The 22,099-nt window shown below is 42.6% G+C and overlaps 1 protein-coding gene across 8 annotated transcripts in view; it reads left to right on the top strand.

The window, feature by feature from the left end:
• ZMYM2 (zinc finger MYM-type containing 2) overlaps positions 1 to 22,099 on the top strand; it is a 130,713-nt gene that overhangs the window by 83,670 nt on the left and 24,944 nt on the right. For all 8 annotated transcript variants that reach the window (XM_089512651.1, XM_089512650.1, XM_089512646.1 and 5 more), the window contains 5 exons: positions 1,632 to 1,748; positions 3,363 to 3,513; positions 16,261 to 16,433; positions 17,315 to 17,480; positions 20,559 to 20,593. In XM_089512651.1, the coding sequence (XP_089368777.1) occupies positions 1,632 to 1,748; positions 3,363 to 3,513; positions 16,261 to 16,433; positions 17,315 to 17,480; positions 20,559 to 20,593 (642 nt within the window). The remainder of the gene's footprint in view (positions 1 to 1,631; positions 1,749 to 3,362; positions 3,514 to 16,260; positions 16,434 to 17,314; positions 17,481 to 20,558; positions 20,594 to 22,099) is intronic.

The raw sequence follows: 22,099 nt of genomic DNA, 5'->3' as shown, positions 1-22,099 counted from the left end.
TCTTCTCCACTACACCCCCTTCAAGTACAGGCTTAATTTGTCCTTAACCATGTGGGTAGGCTCAGTACCTTAGAGAACCCTGTTTGGGAAGAGTTACTGTGTACTATGCATCTGTTGTTGCTTATTAACATTTGTTGTTGCATGCCATCAAATCGTTTCTGGTTTATTGTGATCCTAAGGCAGCCCTGTTCAGAGAGCCTTTGCCTTCCTTTGAGGCTGAGAGAGTGCGACTTACCCAAGGTCCAATGGCTTTCCATGATCAAGCAGGAATTAGAACCCTGGTTTCCAGAGTTGTAGTTGAACACTAAAACCACTACATCACTTTATGGCAATGATAAGTGATTTGTGGGTTTAGATAGTTGAGTCTCAGTCATGATGTCAGTGAGCATGAGAACAAAATTTTGTAGTATTTCCCTTAGCTTGCCAATTGAACCCATTAAATACCTTTAATTTAATATTTTAGCATGTAGAAGTTGTGTGGATATGTTGCCAAAGAAGTGCTGAACACTAAATACACTCCTCCCTCCATATTTGCAGCTTTGGTATTTACGGATATCATTATTCACGAATTTGATTAATATGTTCTCTCTAGGAATATCTAGGTCCTCCAGTACAACTCTGTAGTCAACTTTAAATGTTGCACTGAAAGAACTAGAGATTCCTAGAGAGAATACTGTACTAGGCATTTGTAGCTCCTCCAGTGCAGTTCTGTGGCCAGTGTCTGTTGGACGTTGACCACATTGTTGCACTGGAGGACCTAGAGATTCCTAGAGAGGTGTCCTCTCAGGTAAAAATGTGGTTATTTTGTTGTTTGCAGTTTTTCCATATTCTCTGGGGTCTTCTGCCCCTAACCCTAGTCAATATGGAGGGACAAGTGTACAGTTAAAACAAGAAAAGGAGGTGAAATGGTAAACAAGAAGCTAGACAAATGTGGAATTGTACATTTGTCCTTCACATTTATTCACCGGCTTATCCCAGCTCATCTGTCCACACTCACTTCCCAAAATGTCCCCACCAGATGTTTCTGCTCTTCTAGCTTGTCCTGGTTAACCTTCTCTCTTTAAAAAGCCCACACAGTTCCCTTGCCTCCCTTTATACCTGAAACTTTCTTCCAGAGCACCCATGTGATATCAGTCACCATTGCGGCAGCTCATGACTGAAGCAGGGGGCTCCTATTCCCAAAATTTGGGCATGAGCTGGTGAGCTACTTGTCCTTGGTTGATCAAGAATAGCCCCTACTAGCCATCTTCCTTTCCTTCTGTGAAACCTTTGGCTTAACCCTTTTGTCTAGCTAGAACAAAGGCAAAGTCATTACGCATGTTCAAATTCATATCTATCCTTGCCGCTTCCTGTTGACACTCTTTCTATCCTACCATTGACATTTTGGCTGTTCTAGAGCAAGGGCCTATCTGCTTGCTGATGTAGCTGTAAATGAAGTGCACTTATGACAGTGTGTCAGTAGTAAAAGTTTGCATTTGAATTTGATGAATGAGCCTGCACAGAGCATTGAACTTAGAAGAAATGGCGCACATGGAAAACTTATTACATTACAATTCATATACCCACTAACAAAAATAAAGTAAACAACTCATAGTATTGTCTAATCTGTACATTTTAAACATATTTTTCAGACTGTTAGTGTACAATCTTCAACCAATGGCCAATTTGTGGCTCCAAGTGATATTCAGCTGAAATGCAATTATTGCAAAAATACTTTCTGCTCAAAGCCTGAAGTACTGGAATGGGAAGTAAGTAAATGATAATAAAATGTTGCTCCTGTCTTTGTCATGTTGACATAATAATATTTGTGTAAAGTCACTAGTTAAATAAAGATAAATATTAAAATTTTTATTCTAGCACACTCAGTCACTTTAAAATATCTCAAATGACTAGCATTTATTTATTCATATTTTACTACAATATATTATTAAGACAAATACATAATAGTTCGCTGAATAGTCATACAGATTTTTATCTGTAGGCAGTGTTTGCCCCTACTCTAAAGATAAGATGTCTGTCCATACTGTAAAAACTAGATCACAAACAAATGAAATAATACCTATCTGTAGATGCTGAATCTAAAGGATCCAGACTAGTATTTTATTTTATTGTTAAATGATAAAGGTTTTTAACTCAAGGTGGATCAAAAGAAAAACTAAAAGAAATACATTTTGGATGACTAGTAGTAAAGTGGTTGCATTGTCTTCTGCCATTCCTACTTTTAAGACTCATGAAATTATGAAATATGCAGCTGAGAATGAACACAAACACACATAGCACAATTCTAAACATGTCCACACAGAAGTAAGTCCCATTGGGTTCAATGGAGCTTGCTGTCCAGGTAAGTGGGGTTGTAGTGTTATTCTCAAAATAACTAGCATTTATAACATTTATTTATATAAATTATGTTTTATTTTGGATATCCTTGAACAATATTGAATGGGGTTCAGTTCTTACTGAATCATCTGTAGTTTGAACACTGCAAATTTCATCTTGCCTTTTCTTTGACATCTCTATGATCAAATGGAACACGTTTGTTCTCTTAATATCTGTTTCCTATTGGTTGTAATCCACCACCACTCCATGCACTCACTCATACCAAATTATTCAGATAACAGTTCTCTCCCTAGGCAAACATATGTATTGCTTGGCTTTTCCTCTCAGCAACATTTCTCATGATTATTTGTCTTTGTTCAGTTATTCATACAACAGTTTTATCAGGAGCACAGTGGTACTTAGAGGAGACTGTGGAGAAATCTGTTTGTCCTGCTAGCTGTAAATCCAGTAAAATAGACAAAAACAGATTGGGCTTTTCAGCCAGTATGAGTTTTTGTTGCTGCTGAACTGCTGAGCCAGGGGATGTTACCTACAAAACATTAATTTAGGATTAGCTAAAAACAATTATGATCTCTGCAAAATTACCAAATGCTTGGTTAAAAAACCCAAAGTATTTTAAATAATCATTTAGAATACTTTGCTGCTTTCTTGTTCCATTCATAACCCTTTCTCAACATATAATGATAAATAATGGGTAAATAAAGACCATTACAGTAGTTTAACTCACTTTGAACTGCTTATCGAAGGTTGAATGCTGAACACATAGAACACTTATTTATCTTACAGTATTTTGGTGAGTAATGATGATGCTTGTATATTGTGTTTATATATATTGATCCATTGTTTTGATTATTGAAAATATATAAACTTTATACATGTGTTATGTGTAAACACTGTTAGTTGATTTAACATTTGAAGTACAGGACAGCTGACTTAAAATGTTATATTTTGCCTTTCTTTTATATTTCTATTGTGTTTTAAATCTTGTTATCCTTATTCTATGATATTTTTATATTTTTCATTAGAACAAAGTGTATCAGTTCTGCAGTAGAAATTGTTCTGATGATTATAAGAAGCTACATTGTATAGTAACATACTGTGAATACTGTCAAGAGGAGAAGACTCTGCATGAAACGGTGAAATTTTCTGGTATCAAGAGACCATTCTGTAGTGAAGGTGTGTTGTGTTGCTGTATGGTGTGTAATTACCCATACTGTGATATACAAATTTATTACAGAACATCACTGTTACAGAAGATGAACTGTATGGACATATTTTGAGAGTGTTGTTATTCATCCTCTTTACAGTGTAGTCTGTGACCCAATTTGAAGTAGTCTTGTCAGATAGTGTTCAGGTATATTTTTAATAGTTTTGTGTCAGTCTTCCATATTTGCAGCATCCATTAATTTCAATGGCGGTACATCTGCACAACTGTGCCGATGCAGCCTCATGTACGTCATCGTCCATTGACAGTAATAGACTTGAGGGCCTCCGTTTCTTGATATCTGCAACAGGGTCTGAAATCGAACCCCCACCAATATAGAGATCTGACTGTATATTTTAATTATATTATTTTTCCAGCGATGGAGGTGGAAACATCCTATAACATGGGTTGATTCCATCTCTTGCCCCGAAATAGACAGGAAAAACAGACTTGAAGGAGCCGATGCCACCAGAGGGAGCAACCCCCACCATCTCTCTCAGTCTTTTTCCTGCCTCGCTCCGAGTAGGCTGTGTTTTTCCTTTTCTCCTGCTTCTTTGCCTTAAATACTTTAATATTTCTTCTAATATTTCTTCTATTCTTCTTCCATTCATAATCTGTTCTCTCCTGCCTTGGCAACTACCTGCTAAAACAGCTATGTTTTCTTTAGTCTATCCTTTTGACTTTCTAACGGCTGAAACAAAGCCAGGTAGGGAGAGACAGGTCAGAAGCTGCTGTGCTGTGAGGCAACTAGGCCCAACTCCAGCATTAAAGAAGAAGAAGACAGCCCAGCCATGTCTAGCTGAAGGGGCTAAAGGCCAGAGAGCCCATGCGCAGCCGGAGGAGGGAGATCCCTCTGTCCTGGACCAGATGCGCTCTGCTGCAATCTCCAACCCCAGGAAGGACAGTGAGATGGACATCCTGAAAGGAATTGGCATGGTGGAGGAGGGAATATTCCCTGTCCTTAACCAAATGGTGCCACACCACAGTCACCAACCCCAGAAGGGGTTTGGGCGGTGAGATGGACAACCTGAGAGGTCCTTGGCATGGCCAGAGGAGAGATACCACCTTTCCTTGGCCAGATTGTGCCCCACTGCAGACATCAAACCCGGCAAGAGGTTTGGGCAGTGAGAGAGAGAGAGAGAGAGAGAGAGAGGAGGCAGACTTCAAGAGGTGAGTGATGATCCTACTTCTAATCCTATGTTTGTGGGTTCAGATTTACCCCAGAAGTTTGTTCCTGCCTTGCATTGCCAGTTTTCAAGGAGATTTCAGTGACCTCAGTAGTGCGAGTGGAGAGTTTGTTTCTGGCTTGCATTGCCAGTTTGAAAGAGACCTCAGTTGCACAGAAGTGCGAGTGGAGAGTTTCCCTCCCAAACCAACTGCCATCTCCTCCTGCCCCTCTCCTTCCTCCATGATCCACTCGGACTAAGGGATCAGAGAGGGTTATAGAGGGTCTTCCCCGTCTGCCCCATCATCCCATATTTTAGAGGTTTCCGTCACTCCTTTGGGGAAATTTGTCTAAACGATTTATTTATTGTGCTTCCCTTTTTAAAAGAAGAGGCAAAGCTGCAACTTAAGGTGTGGCAGCCATTTTGATTAAGGACACCAAGTCAAAAGAACAAAGGCCTGCTGTTTCTGCTCCAGTCTGCCTCTCTTAAAACAAAACACAATATTAACTGGAGTTCATTCCTCAGGAGAGGAATGTGATCTGAAAAAAGAAATAAAAATTAAAAAAAGAATGAGGGCCTTTCGGTAGCTCCTGAAAGCTCCTGAAATCTCTTAGACTTTTGGGGTCTGATGATCTTTTATTATTATTGTATTTGTTTTTATGATATTATTGTATAAGACAATTAATATATTGGAGTTTAATGACAACTCTGGCCAATTAAAGCTGGAGGATCTTGATCTTCCTCAAGGGAAGGATTCTCCTCCTCCCTCCAAACTGGGCCTTCAACACCAAATACTCCATTTCATACAGATTTTATGAAGGTCATAAGGCCTCCATAGCTTGCTGTTGTGTTGTCTCTGCTATTTCCATTTTTTCTAGAGGTATGTGTGGCCTATAGTGCTTGTTAAAAAAAACAAACAAACAAAAAACACTTGAGGTCAAAATAAAGTTCTGCCAGAACATTAACAAATGGTTTAAGATAGTGGCTATTTCAGGAGACACTAGCCTAAATGTGATTGGTTACAATCCAAGACCACAACTGGTTTAGTTCCAGTACAAAGACAGATTTGACCAAAGAACTGACACATAGATGTCCATTACAAACAAAATCTGATATTTCCACCTCTTACTGGGGACAAATTGTTTCCAATAAAATTTGTTGGCTGAGACTAAGGATAACAAAAAGACCTTACCATCTTTTAATTAAAAAAAAAGGTTATTTCCTATAATACATTCCTCAAATGAAGAATGAAAACAGGGCCCCGACTTTCCTGTATTGTCTAAATATGACAATGGGGAGCCTTTCAGAGATGAAGACGGCTCTGATGCAGGGACTCTATCTTCTGACTGAGCATTATGCAGTGTTACTACACAATGTGGTTAAGATTTTTAAATAATATTTTTGAGGCCACCCCTCCACTCCTATTTGTCTACAAGAAACGGTCTTGATTTGCCACAAGGCAAAGGTGACTTTTCTTAGACCAGGGCCTTCAATCCTAGAGACACTCTCGAGAGCTGTCTTCACAAAGGTATCAGGTAAGAGTGGGTTAAACCTGCCACATTACACCTAAATTCTGTGTCTGTTAATAAGCTTTATTATTTACCTTGACAGGTAATGACAAAACTGCATCTAACCGATGGATGACTCACTATAAGCCCTGGTTTTTCTCCCATTTATACTCAAGCTTGACGACACATTCCCTCTCTCTTTCACACACATACATATATACATGTATATATTATTATTATTATTATTATTATTAACCTTTATTTATTTAGCGCTGTAAATTTATATATATAATATAAATATTATATTATATTAATATTAAATTATTAAATATTATAATAATTATATTTATAATTATATATATTATATAATTATATATAATATAATATATAATATAATAATAATTATAATATTAAATAAATATTAAATTATATATATATATATATATATCTTCTTCGTGGTCTCTGCGAATCACACAAATGGGTTATTTCTGCGCATGCGCAGCAAACTCGGAAACTTCTAGAATCTCTGGGCAGAAAGTCATGTAACTTTCTGCAGTCTCTTTGCAACTTTTTGGCGGTAGCCCCGCCCATCCCGTATATAAGGCCCCTAGTGGTCCGCTCCTCTTCAGTTCCTTCATTCCGCCGCGTTAGCAGCTCGAGGAACTTGCTGTTGTTCAGTACTGAATCTCTGACCAAAGCCCTTAAAACGGACATTTCACCAAACGGAACGGACTTTGACCTCTCTTTGCTTGCCAATTTCAACCTTGTCTGACTCTCACGGATTGACCCGGACCGGTAACGTTTCTCTGTGCTATGGCTTCTTTCAAGCAATGCGCTAATTGCGGGGTTAAAATACCCATGTCGGATGGACATGACAAATGCGTCCTATGCTTGGGGGAAGGCCACATCCCCGGTTCCTGCAGGCATTGTAAGGCCATGACGGCCCAAGCCCTGAAGAATAGAGACCAGAAGCTGAAAGCGTCTCTATATGAAAAGGCCTTTCGTCCCGCTCTAACCGAGGCCCAGCCGGAGACTTCGGAGGCATCTAAATCGAAGCCGGATAAGGCTTCAAAAAGGCCTCATGGAGAGAAACAAAAGTCCTCCAAGGCGTCCAAAGATGGTCTCGAACCAAGGAAGGCTAGATCAGTGTCCCCACCGCCTAAGACCAGGCGCAGGGCCCCCCCCGAGTACTGTCTCGGTGCCTCCACCGGATTCACGACCTGTACCAACTCCAATCCCAGAGTCAGCTTCGTCTTCGGCTCCACCTCTCGAGCCCAGAGTTCTGATCTCATCACACCTCTCTGTTCAGGATACAGACTTGGAAATAGTCAATCTTGGCGAGTCGTCCGAATCCGAAGGAGAAATTCCTGACTCGGATGTTCAACTATCACCGCAGAGGCAGAAGCGCTCCCGGTCACCATCCCGTTCTAGACGGGATAGAACCTCACCATCCCGCTCTAAACGGGACAGAGCCTCACCATCCCGTCCCAGACGAGATAGACTACCAACCCTACAGAGAGACAGAGCCACTCTGGGAACAGAAGCTGACGAAGCCCTGGATAGGGATCGTCGCTCCAGCCCCCCTATGGAGGACTACCAGCCAGACAGGTCATTATTTGACACCTACCCGGACTTGATCTATGACTACCACACCGGCCAATACCTGTTGCCGGTAGACGCAGACCACCTCCGCCGCAACGTCGCCGGTCCTACAAGAGTGAGGCCTCACTCTCCTCAACACCGTGACACTGTAGAGACAGTCACACGTCGCTCCGTTACGAGGGACCCGTCTCCTTTGAGCCACAGGGACAGCAGATCCCCTTCTGCTTCCCGCTCTCGTTCAGTTTTCCCGTCTGTCCAGCTATATGCAGAACAATCCCTAGCCTTTGGGGAACCGGATGCCCCCTCACCAACGGACGATGTCCGCTCCTTTTCTGATAAAGTAATCAGAATGGCAGATGCTCTCAAACTCGAGGTCGCTCACCCTGAAGATGATGCCCTCGATCCGGTGGAACGCCGGATTCACGGCTGTGCTCCTGCTCCACCATCCCTGGCCTTTCTTCCATCCCTGGAAAAAATCGCCAAGAGGTCATGGGATACACTGGCATCCATCTCCTCCACTTCGAGGAAAATAGAGAACCTCTACAGGGTCACACCTTCAGGACCGTCTTGGCTGTTTAACCATCCAAAACCCAATTCGGCCATTGTGGAGGGCTCACAAACCTCCTTTGCGGCTCGTCCCTCCTCATCCCCCATGGACAAGGAGAGTAGCAAAATTGACGGCCTGGCGAAGAAGTTTTATGCCTCCACTGCATTGGACATAAAAATTGCCAACTATGCAGCGTGCATGGGGGCATATGTTCAACTCCTTATGGAGAAAATGGACCCTATCATCAGTGAGCTCCCTGATGATAAGAAGAGGATTATGTCCGCCATCAGGAATGAGGTCCACTCTGTGGGAGGTCAGCAGATAATATCAGCTAGACACTCAACTGATTGCTCTTCCAAAATTCTCTCCGGATCGGTAGCTCTTCGCCGATATGCCTGGCTCCGCTCCTCGGATTTGACCCCCCAGGCCAAAGCGGCCATAGAGGACATGCCATTTGATAACTCCGGCCTGTTTAATAAAGAAACAGATGAGAAATTAAGTTTTCGTTACAGAATGAAAACAGCTGCCAAGAAACACGGCATGTCAGCCTCCTCCTCCAGACCGACCAAACAACGGTACAGTGGCCAACGAAACTGGTTCCACCACGGCCAGCAACGCTTCCACCATCCTGAAAGGCAGTTCCAGCCCCAAGATTCTTCACGCCAGGGCAGGCGCTCCAGGTCTCCCTCCCAACAAGACCGTCGCCAACCGCCCCAGAACCGCTACCAATCAGGTTATAAGAAGAAAGATGCTAGGGGCAAAAAGAGATTCTGAAGCCCCCTAGCGCACTTCGTCATCTCCCAGACAGACGGCTTACAGCCCTTTTATAACACCTGGGCATCCATCTCAACAGACTCCTGGGTCCTAAACATAGTTCGAAGGGGTTATGCCCTGGAGTTTTCTGAGCTCCCCACCACCGGAGCTATCATTACCACCGTCCCCTTGGACACCCTTCTCGACGAAGTGTGTTCCCTCTTGGACAAAGGCGCTATCGAGCCTGTACAACCTTCCCAGGCCCGATACTGCTTTTTTTCTAAATACTTTATTGTCCCTAAAAAACCTGAGGGCCTTAGACCGATTTTGGACTTGCGTGCCCTGAACGCCTTCATAGCTTATAGACGCTTCAGGATGATAACTCTTGCTTCTATTCTGCCACTCTTGCAGAAGGACGCCTGGTTCGCTACGCTGGACCTGAAGGACGCCTATTTTCACATTGCGATACGGAACGACCATCGCAGATTCCTCGCCTTCACCGTTGGACCAGATTCTTTCAATACAAGGTCCTTCCATTCAGCCTGTCTTCAGCTCCAAGGGTCTTCACGAAGTGTATGGCTCCTGTCATAGCTTACCTTCGTCAGCAAGGAATCGTAGTCTTCCCCTACCTGGACGACTGGCTGTTCACGGCACCATCCACAGAGGCCCTTCAGCTCCAGATGGACTTTGCTCAGGACCTTCTGGCATCTTTGGGACTTCGTGTCAACCTCGAAAAGTCTCATTTAACTCCGTCCAGACAGATCAATTTTATAGGCACACTACTGGACTCAGAATCAGCCAAAGCCTACCTTCCACGGTCCAGATTCCAAACCCTGACGCTCGCCATACGAGCCTGCCTACGGTACAGACATCTACCAGCCCGTGTGGTGCAAGTTGCAATGGGACATTTGGCCTCCACAACCTTCGTTACCCTCTGGGCAAGGCTGCACCTCAGACCCGTACAGTCTTGGTTCCTCTCCGCCTTCGATCCGGTGAGGGACCATCCGGACAAGATTCTCACTATCCCAAGGAAAGTCCAAACCTCACTGAGATGGTGGCTCCGACCAGACAACGTCTGTTCCGGCATGCCATTTACCCCGCCTTCGCCAGAGATAACTCTGACAACAGACGCATCCCTGCAGGGATGGGGGGCCCATGCATTAGGCCTTACAGTCAAGGACAAGTGGACACGAACAGAGTCGAACCTCCACATCAATGCATTGGAGATGTTGGCAGTAGAGAAAGCGCTCAGGGCCTTCCAGGGCTTACTCTCCAACAAGGTGGTACTCCTCCTCACGGACAACACCACTACCATGTACTACCTCAACAAGCAAGGAGGTACAAGATCAAGAACTCTCCTAGCCATCACTCTCCGGATCTGGGACTGGTGCATACAGCACAACATTCTGCTTCAGTGCATCCACCTTCCAGGGGACGAAAACGACCTGGCGGATCAACTCAGCAGATCCCAAACAACGTGTCACGAATGGAAACTACACCCAGAGGTAGTCTCCCGCCTTTTTCAACGATGGGGCACACCCATGGTGGATCTATTCGCCTCCCCCAGCAATACCCAGCTAAACAAGTACTGCTCACGGGTTCGTGGAGCAGGCTCCCTGGGAAATGCCTTTCAGTTTCAATGGACAAACGGCCTCCTCTGTGCATTCCCTCCCTTTCCGTTAATCACCAGGGTATTGACAAAGATGTGGACGGACTCCACGGATGCGATCTTGATCACCCCGTGGTGGCCCAGACAGCCGTGGTTTGCTCCCCTGTTACAACGAGCCCAAGAACATCTTCGCTTGAAACACCGACCCGACTTGCTTTCGCTTCACGACGGACAAGTCCACCACCCTGAGATGCAGTCTCTCCCATTGGTGGCATGGAGGATTCAATCCTAAATTCGCTACCATCCAGTGTACAAAATATGATCAAGGCAGCCCAAAGACCCTCTACCCAGAGGTCCTACGCCTACAAATGGGACAGATTCCTTGCCTTTCTACGAACCAAGGAAGTTCCACCATCCTGTGTTTCCATCCCGGTAGTCCTGGATTTTCTTATGACACTGACGGAGGCAGGTCTCTCCTTGAGTTCTATCAAATGCTACCTGTCTGCCATCTCTTCACATTATTGCTTTCAAGACAAACCTTCCCTGTTTAGGAACCCTCTCATAAAGAGGTTCCTTAAAGGATTTAACAACCTACATCCCCCGATTGTGGACCCTCCACCACAATGGAGCTTGGACACGGTCCTGGCTTATCTAGCCTCTAAGCCCTTTGAACCATTAGCTACCACGGACTTGAGACTCTTAACCTGGAAGACAGCCTTCCTGGTAGCTATCACGTCAGCCCGCCGGGCCGGTGAACTATGTGCCCTTAGGATGGATCAACCCTTTCTCCGTTTTCACAAGGACAAAGTGGTTCTCCGTACGGACATTACGTTTTTGCCAAAAGTAGTATCTGCTTTTCACATCAATCAGGACATTGTTTTACCAACTCTGGCTCCTAATCCGACCACAGACTCTGAGCGCCAGCTCCACGCTCTAGATGTTAGGAGAGCGCTGGCATTTTACTTGGACAGGACAGCTGGTTCCAGACGCTTGGAGAGACTATTCATATGTTACTCCAAAGCCAAGAAAGGGCTGCCGGTGTCACCGCAGAGGTTCTCCAAGTGGGTAGTCAACACCATCCGCCTCTGCTACGAGCTGGCTGACAAGCCCTTACCAGGTCGGGTTAGAGCCAATACAACTAGGGCGGTAGCAGCATCCGCAGCCTTTTTGACGGGAATTCCCCTCGAGGACATATGTAAGGCTGCTGTCTGGTCCCAACCATTGACATTCATCAGACATTACAGGCTGGACGCCAGGGCCAGACAGGATGCAGCCTTTGGGAGGGCAGTGTTACTTTCTGCCATTCATTAACCTGTGTTAATATCAATAAATAACACATGTGTTCGGTTTACATACTTATTGTTTATTGATTTGTGTTAATTGACACTTCCTCCTCCAAAGACTATAGCTCGCTAGTCTAACCCATTTGTGTGATTCGCAGAGACCACGAAGAAGAAGGACAGGTTGCTCACCTGTAACTGTGTTTCTTCGAGTGGTCATCTGCGAATTCACACAAACCCACCCATCCTTCCCCTCAGTGTCTGCTCATTGACAACGCTTGTTGCCGCGCTGTTTGCGGCTCATTCGGAACTGAAGAGGAGCGGACCACTATGGGCCTTATATACGGGATGGGCGGGGCTACCGCCAAAAAGTTGCAAAGAGACTGCAGAAAGTTACATGACTTTCTGCCCAGAGATTCTAGAAGTTTCCGAGTTTGCTGCGCATGCGCAGAAATAACCCATTTGTGTGAATTCGCAGATGACCACTCGAAGAAACACAGTTACAGGTGAGCAACCTGTCCTTATATAATATTATATAAATATATACATACACTGATGAAAGACCAGATGTGGTGCTTAAAAGGTCATAAACAGTATCCTCCTTGCCAATTAGGGCTGCTTCAACTATATCATTTTCCTGAGGGCCGACCTCATGAGGGCTAAAGATTTTATGAGATCCCTCATAATCAGGTAAACATAAAATTATGTGAAGACAACCTACAAACTACTCAAAGTGGCTGCTTTCTCAGCTGATCCCAGGCCAGATGTAATACAATTTGACAAAAGGCCACAGGCAGCCTTTATGTTGGTCAAGTGGCAGATTTTAAATAAAAACAAACAAATGAACAAAATGTTGGCACGTGGATGCCTGTTCTAAATAAAATTTAATAATTTGATTGGTGATAAACTCTTTCAACATTCACTAGATCCAATATTGATAGGAATTACTGATAAGGGAAAATAATTTGCTTTTTCACATACAAATAAAAAACAGGTTCCTTCATCAGGGACAAGCCTCCTTTTCCCCCCATAGATACAATTATAGGTTTGGCAGACAGTGGTCTGAGCTTAGTTACCAACCTTACGAGTAGGCTCAGGCACTGCTTCACCTGAGCCAACAAGATAGGTAGTGACACTACCTATCTTATCAAACAATGACAAAAATATCCTCAGTCCTGGCTGATTGGTGCTAAAGGGTGGGAGGAAGACTGCAGTCTTTCTTCCATCTTTGATAAGAAATTCAACAGACCTATGGGTCCTCTGAACTCTAAAAATTTGCTCGGATATACCATTCTCATAACAATTTTTATAAAAACAAAAGAGGCTTGTTCCAATCTTCTTTAATTCTACATTTAAAACAAACAAAAACAAATTTTAGAGTGTGGTGCTAGAGCAAAATTGGGTCACTTGGTTTTTAAAAAACACAGGTTCAGACTGGAGATTCTCCAGAAAATCCTGGAGGCACTTCAGCTCCATGATTTCATGTGTCCCTGTTCTTAGTTGTAGTTGCTTCTCCATGCTAATCCACCTACCTCATCACAATTATTTACACATTGCTTACCAGGGTAAGCTTTTTTCATACAAGGCTCTACCATTCATTCTGTTGTTTTCTTCAGTGACACTCACTACATGGATAGGCACACATTAAAAATAGTGGGTCTTTTATTCATACCCATAACTTCACAATGCCCTGATCAGATCTGATTCTCTTTCATGGGATATCATAGATGTCAGGTTGTGCTTTCCTTCCTATCCAGATATGGTTTTCTGCTAACTCATGAAAAGAACAACCTAGTTCCATTTTAGAACCTACAACACTTTGGAGTGGTTGTAGACACGTTGTTGACCAGAGTCTACCTGACCAAACAAAGGGTAAGATCCATGAAGAACACCTTCAAGCAGGTAGGTTGTTCCCAGTTATCTGACCTAGTGTTACTGGCACGCCTACAGTGTCTGATCTGCTTCAGTTAATAGTTTGCAATGAACACGAGGAGCCTAGAGTGGTTCCTCTAGCTATTTCAAAAATAGATGGCACAGATAAATCACCTGTTCTGACATATACCAAATAAGTTCAAACCCCTTTGAACGGTGGTTGTTGCCACCAATTGAGAATGATTGTTTGATTTGGGCCCTGCTGGAGTTCCAAGTAATGGTGGAGGCCAGCTTAGGGTGACAGTAATCATTTTGTTACTCCCAATAAACAAATTACATAAATAAACAATAAGATCAACAATCTCTACTCCACAATATAAACTGGCTTGAGCTACAACCAATAGTGTTTGTTTTCAACCACAACTACTAACAGCTCAATTCTGATTCAAGTTGACAAGTTAACATTAAAGTTTCATGTGAACCAAAGGACTGACCCAATCCAGATCACTGATGACAAAACCAACATTTCTAATAACTTGGTTCAAGAAATGATTTCAACATCTTTTTGTCACAATCAAAACAAGGCGTTGATAAAATTGTGGCTTGTCTTGGATGCATTTTAACATGCTAGAAGAAGATTGAGATATCTCTGTTATGATCGGTTGTTGATCACTCCATTTACAGTGCAGCTACTTCCTCTGCACTAACAATAATCACATCCATCTAAGATAAATGTAGAACATGACATGGCCTTCATCTTCCACGTTTACATGCCACCACTGTCAGGTTGTCTTGAATCAAAAGAGGCTTCCTTTGGAAGACAAATCTTGTGGTTGTCACATAAGTGATATGCCTCAGTTCACCCACCATTGGTTAGGGAGCTTTGGTAAGTCCCATCTTATAGGATGCTTCCACCTCCATCGCAGGAAAAAAGAACATTGGTTCTTACCTGTGATATGTTCATTTTCAGAGATGTAGGTAGGAATATCCTCCCCACCCAGAACTGATGAGGCTGTTTCCCTTGGCTCTGCAAGGGTGGTTGTTAGTTATTTTTAGTTTGCTTTATGATAGTGTCTATTTATTATACTTATATTTGCATTTAATACTCTCTGAGTTTGTTTTCTATCCTTGGCTATAATATTGACTGGGGGATGGTGGGGGTTGCTCCCTCTGGTGGTGACTCCTTCAAGTCTGTTTTTTCCTGCCTATCTCGGAGCAAGATATGGAATCAACCCATGTTATATGATATTCCCACCTACATCGCTGAAAATGAACATATCACAGGTAAGAACCAATGTTCCTATTTGTAACCTGCTATATTAATGTGATGTTTTAAATTGTGTTTTAAAAATTGTATTTTTTAAGCATCTCTGTGAGCTCCCTTATGTCCAATTTTAGGACAAAGACAGCATACTAAATAAATAAATAAATAAATAAATATGACCATGAAAAAGTGATCTCAAGCCTCCAATGTACCATTGCTTTAATTACTGACTCCCTTTACATAAGAGTACTTCTTGAATTTGGTCCCATTTCTGTTGAATTCCAACACATGTACCTCAAAAGAATCCACAACCCCTTATGTTTCTTCCAATATAAATGAGAAAATAAACTTTAACAGTACAGGTATCTCATTTTTCAGGAGTTAGCAGTTTATAATGAACAAGACTGAGCATCATGAGCTGAGGCCATGACTAAACTTCCTTTCTTGATGTTAGTAAACATGCATGGGATACCTGTAAGCCAGTGGTCTACATTTGTATTTTTCTTGTGTTGAGAGGAACCTTAACAATATCTTGAATTTCTTGATTAGGACGACAAATGTGATAATAGCTTCATCTCTATTTAATAAGGGGAAAGAGGGTTTTAATTGTATGTTATTGGTTACAGTGGAACCTCGCCATACGCGGGGGATCCGTTCCGGATCCCGCCGCGTATGGCGATTTCCGCCTATGCTTGAGCCCCATTGTAAACAATGGGGCTTGTGCACGGTGGCGCGGAGGTGTGCAGGGCGTAATGGGCACACGCGTGGCGCAGTGGGCGCGTGCGCCCATTCAACTGAATGGGACGCGCCGCCCCTTCTGCCCTGCGTGCGCGCCGCAGCTTGAGCGCATATGCTCAAGGCCGCGTATGGCGCCGCCCGCCTATGGCGAGGTTCCACTGTACTTTATTAATATTATGTTATACGTTCCATGTATGTAAGCTGCCTTGATCCATTGGGAGAGGCAGGGTACAAATAAACTACTACTACTACTACTACTTATTATTATTATTATTATTATTATTATTATGAAGTGTCATGGTGCAAGGATGTATTTCTAAGATATGGCTAACTTAAAATGTTATATGTTTCAACAATTGTGCCATGTTCCTTTTTTACAGGTTGCAAGCTGCTATATAAACAAGATTTTGCAAGACGGTTAGGATTGCGGTGTGTTACTTGCAATTACTGCTCTCAGCTGTGTAAAAAGGGAGCAACTAAAGAACTTGATGGCGTTCTAAGAGATTTCTGTAGTGAAGAGTGTTGTAGAAAATTTCAAGACTGGTATTACAAGGTAATACAGTATTCAGAATACAGTTGGCCCTCTGTTTTCGCAGAGGATCCGTTCCAGACCACCCCCAGCCCATGTGAAAATGGAGACTCGCCAATATTCAAGCCCCTTAGGCTTGAATGGGGCGTGCGCCACAGGGGCATGCCCCATTAAAAATTACAGAGCTTGCCCCTCCATGAATATTGAAGACTGTGGACTGCAAGTCTGCGAGAAAGGAGGGGCGACTGTAGCTTGAAAAACATGAAAAAATAAAGGTTACTTATTGTTTTTCAGTATGCTAACCAAACAGTGGGTAATACAGGCTTACATATTACATGGTACATAACCACACTTCAAATATAGTGTGATCAAAATGCTTTTCATATATTTTTAATGTATTCATTTTACTAAAAGATTTGCATCCTACTACTAGCATGAACTTTCAAGGTAGACAGCAATATTAAATATAATACAGTAGTTAAATACAGTTAAAGCAACAAACTATAAATACTCAAGTACCAACATTGTAAGATATTCCATTTTTAAAAAAATCATTATATTTGCTGGATTTTATTAAAGATGCATGTCAAGAGGTACAGCTGCATTACAACCAGAGCCAAGTTGGGATGAGATGGAATGTGATTTTTTGCAAGTGCTTTTAACCACAGTACTGCTCAAATGTACTTGGCATAAATAAGGATTTAACATATTGGCAAGGATTGTGTTAATAATTGCTTATTAAATTTACATTACTGCTGTGGGCAGTCTAGTAGTGATTTTTCTTTTTGGCAGCTATCTTTCACCCATTGCTGTTATTTTGTTGTGTGCTTTTTACAAGATGTATATTGTAGCAGTTAATTTTTTTCCTATGAAATTTAATTAATAATATTTAAATTGTTTTTAAGGCTGCAAGGTGTGATTGTTGTAAAACTCAAGGAACTCTAAAAGAAAAAGTACAGTGGCGAGGAGAGATGAAACATTTCTGTGATCAGCATTGCCTTCTCCGTTTCTACTGTCAACAAAATGAACCTAATATGGCAACACAGAAAGGACCAGAGAATTTACATTATGGTATGATTCTTCCCCTCTGCAACAACACAATACTTGCCTTAAAAATCCACTTTACAAAAGAGTTTTTCTAAGACTCTGGTGCCCAGCCAAATCTTGTTGGATTTCATCTCCAGAAGTGCTAACCAACAGGGCCAATAGTGAGGGATTTTGTATTTCAGAAACTAGAGATTGAAACCCAGTCGTCTAAGACAGGTTGAGAATTATTTGACCCATGGGAGCATTTGATCATCCAGGGACTCAAAGGAGGCCTCTCTCATTGCTGAAAAACGTCACTCTCAAAATGGACAGTCATAGCCCCCAGAATCCTCCACAGCTGCCCATGCTTGCTCTCAGAGAATGCATTGGAGCAAGGTTTGGCAGAACAATATTCAGGGATAGACCCCTATCAGCCTACATCTCAGTAAGAAGTCTAAGTAGCCTGCATGGTCAATGGGCTTCTCTGTCTAGAATGAACAGCATAACAAAACTTACAGCACACCTACCAAGGGGGAAGAAGAATTGAAAGAAGTGCCTCACTTCTAGGACAGGGAAGCAGTCTCCAAAACAGTTTCCTTCAGAGGAGGTGGGGCCTCTTCCAGATCTGCTTTCTGCCTCTTGAGGGATGACAATTCGGTAATGGGCTGGATGAGGGAAAACAGACTCAGCCTGAATCCAGAGAAAACAGAAGTGCTTGTGATAGGTTCTCCTGGTCCTGGGAAGGAGGTTTGTCCACCTGTCCTGAACGGGGTCACGCTCCCCGTGAAGGACTCAGTTCGCAGTTTGGGGGTGCTTCTTGACTCGTCGCTTCGCCTGACTCCTCAGGTGGATGCAACAGTTAGAAGCACCTGTTATCAGCTTTGGCTGATACGCCAGCTGTGTCCCTACCTCGACCGGGGGGACCTTGAAACAGTGGTGCATGCACTGGTAACCTCCCGACTTGACTTCTGTAATGCGCTCTACATGGGGCAACCCTTGTACTAAGCTCGGAAGCTGCAGTTGGTTCAAAATATGGCCGCTAGGCTGGTCACTGGTAGCTCCAGGGCCAGCCACATAACACCGATATTGAAAGATCTCCATTGGCTGCCAATTCGCTTCCGGGCCCAATACAAGGCGTTGGTTGTCACCTATAAAGCCCTAAATGGCTTAGGCCCAGAGTACTTGGAGGACTGCCTCTCCCCATACAATCCGCCCCGCACACTCAGGTCAGGTGGGAAAAATCTTCTGAGCGTTCCCAAGACTAGATTTGTATCAACGGCGCAAAGGGCATTTTCTGTTGCGGCCCCGCAATCTTGGAACGCTCTCTCTGAGGAGCTCCGCTTAGCCCCCTCCCTGGAGTCGTTCAAGAAGAACCTGAAGACTCATTTATTTTGTTAAGCCTTCCCTCACATGTCCTGATTGTTTTTCCCCTATGTATCGTGGATTGTATTGTATTGTATTTTTAGACTGATTAGTAATTTTTAACTGTTTTTATGATGGATTTTAATGATGTATAACTATGTTTGGTTTTATCTGGGGTATCTTTCATTGTTAAACTTGTTTTTTTTTTTTTTTTTTAAATTTGTATTGTATTGTATCTGTACTGTTTGTAAACCGCCGTGATCGTAGGAACGGCGGTATAGAAATAAAATTTCAATCAATTTCAATCAATCAATTCCCTCTTCTTCACAAAGATTAGCAGCTTTCTCTCCCAACTCCCAATGAAAGAAAGAGGAACAAGCAGTTGGGTAGCTTGTGAAGTGGTAGGTGAAGTATGTGAAAGGCCCTGCTCTGTTTTTCCATGCATAGGAACAGCAAAGTGGCAGTGACCCAATGACAACACAGAAGCCCTAGCATAATTGCATGGAGCAATTGAGGGAGTTTGTCATCCCAGTGTGACAAAGTTTCCAATCCCAGCAACAAAAACCAAGTGCCATGCACTCAATCCTGCTATCATGAAATGTTATAGCTGGCAATTACATGCAGGCAGGGCTGTAAGCAGTGCAACCACTCCTCCACCCATGGTGCAGCACAGACAGTGGACCACAGGACAGATTCAGCAAGCCAGCAATAATATGACAGTTAATCTGTTGTGTGTCTGATTTAGCCTAAGGGAATAAGGAGAAGGATAGTGTTTTGTGGGAATCTGACAAACTTGTTTGTCCTAGCTCCCCTTTCCAATAAGAAGACATGAGTCTTGTTTACTCTATCAGTACTACAGGAACAGCTCTAGGCGTGACAAGATTTGTGGGGTGATCCCCCAGCTTGTATCAGGCAGCAGGTTCTCATCTCAAAATCAGGAGCAGTTCCAGGCAACATAGCCCCTGCTCAGGCCAGCCAACTAGATGGGAGCATTGTTTTAACCATAAGGCAAAACCCTCTTCTGAACGAGGCAAGCAAGAAAGGCAGTTGAACACTATGTGATTCACCAGAAAGCTGAACCACTTCTCCAGTGTCTGTCCTTTTCAGATCACCAGATGAGGAAGGTAGTTCGAGAGGGTTAAGTCTTTGTGTTCCATCCACACTCAGAGAAACTCAGAGAAACATTTTTCCAACACAAATCAAAAGAATACTTCCACAGATCAGAACACCCACACAGCCATTCAGCATCTTACCCAGATCTATTTCCACGTAGCCCTGGGGACAGGGCTCTCCTAGTTCTAGTTGGCTTCCTCCATAGAATGAGAACAGCAATTCACAGTTAATACAAGGTTTTTTCCCCTCTCATTCTTTGGAAGATACTACATTTGGGTCAGCCTTGGTTAGTACTTGGTTGGGAGACTGCCAATGAATACCGGGTATTGTCGGCTATATTTCAGAAGAAGGAACTGGCACAACCACCTTTGATATTCCTTATCTAAGAAATCTCTATGAAATTCATGGCATCGCCATAAGTCAACAGACAACTTGAAGGCACATACACAGGCATTCTCCAAAACAAATTAAGCCTTGATATCAGTTCATTAAATTGGTAACATTCAAATATGTCAGTCCAAGGGGCCTAGAAGTTCCAAGCACTTGATGATTCAATGGTGCATTTAGAATGGAAGCATTGTTTTTACCTTCTACAACTGCATTTGAAAGAATGAGTTATATTAATCTTATCTTATCTTGCATTTGTAGATCAGGGTTGTCAAACTCCCCGAACAAAAGTCACAGTAAGTAAATCATAACTGACTCTGTGTGTGTGCGTGTATGTGTGTGGATGTGCATATGTAGAGTTCTCACAGTAAACTCCCATAGTCTCTTAAGCCCTAATATGGAAAAGGTTTCTGCCAGTCTCTGCTTCAGCAGACCAACCTGCTACTTAATTCATTCTGAAGTCCAACTGTGGAAAAGATTTCTACCTGCTGTGAACCCCTCCCTTTGTTCTGATGTCATGAAATTGCAAATTTAGTTATCAGATTTTTGATGAAGCTGCAAAGTTAGCTAGCAACTGCATGATTAAATAGGCCATGTTTAAAATCTGTTGAGACTTACTATGCTTGCTTAGGATCATCTTGCTTATTGTTTTATATCCAAACTAACATTCAAACCATTGATATAATATTCACATTTATACTTATAAAAACTTTGAAAACACAATTAACATTAAGTGAGTATGTTTATTCAGGATGTTTAGTGGTGACTTGCCATTTATTTATTTACTAAAATATTTATATCTTGCCTTTTATCCAAAGATCTCAGGGCAGCTTACAATAAATTCTATTTTAAAAAATTAATAATTACAAAAGTTTAAAGATTAAAAATATACAGTGGGCCCTCGCCTTACGCGGGGATCTGTTCCAGATCCCTCCGCGTAAGGCAAATTCCGCGTATGCTCAAGCCGCATAAAGCGCACCCGCGTATGACGCGGGCGCGCTGTATTAAATATTTTTCAGTTTAAAAACAGACAATTTAAAACTGGTTAAACTTTGAATAAAATAACTACAAAACATGTGCAGTCTGATAAAATTAATTTGGCCCAAAAGCTTTTTATTATTATTAACCTTTATTTATAAAGCGCTGTAAATTTACACAGCGCTGTACATACAATCTTTTTAATTGGACAGTTCCCTGCCCTAAGGCTTACAATCTAATAAAAAGCTTTAATAAAAAGCCAGGTTTAAACTTGATGCTGGAATGATTCGAAGGTTGGCATCGTTCGGGCCTCAAGAGGGAGGGAATTCCACAACCAGGGCACCAAAACAAAACAGGCCCTCTCCCATGTCCCCCCACAATGTATTTCTCCTCCAGAACAGATGGGACACAGAGGATGACTGCTCCAATAGATCTCAATTCTTGGACAGATATATATAGGGAGAGAGGCACTCTCTCAAATATTGAGGTCCCAAACTGTTTTAGGCTTTAAATGTTATTGTGAACACCTTGAATTCAGAACAGAAACATTGGCAGCCAGTGCAATTCCTTTAAAACAGTTTTTATATGATATGTGAAAGGAATCTTAGTGAGCAGTCTAGCTGCTGCATTTTTCACTAGCTGGATTTTCTGAATTGTCTTCAAGGCCCCACATAGAGTGCATTGTAGTAGTCTAATTAGGAAGCTACCAGTGCATGGACTACTGTGTCCATGTTATCTCTGTCCAGGAAAGGCTATAGCTGGTGGACAGATCAAGGTTGGCTCCAAGCACTCCGAAAACCAAGTCTATCTGGGCCTCTAATGTC

The sequence above is a fragment of the Sceloporus occidentalis genome, unplaced genomic scaffold (assembly GCF_023333645.1).
Source record: "Sceloporus occidentalis isolate IW3139 unplaced genomic scaffold, rSceOcc1.0.p SCAF_2, whole genome shotgun sequence".
Taxonomy (NCBI): Eukaryota; Metazoa; Chordata; class Lepidosauria; order Squamata; family Phrynosomatidae; genus Sceloporus; species Sceloporus occidentalis.
The sequence above is the reverse complement of the archived record's forward strand: the minus strand, read 5'-3'. Positions and strand labels throughout refer to the sequence as shown.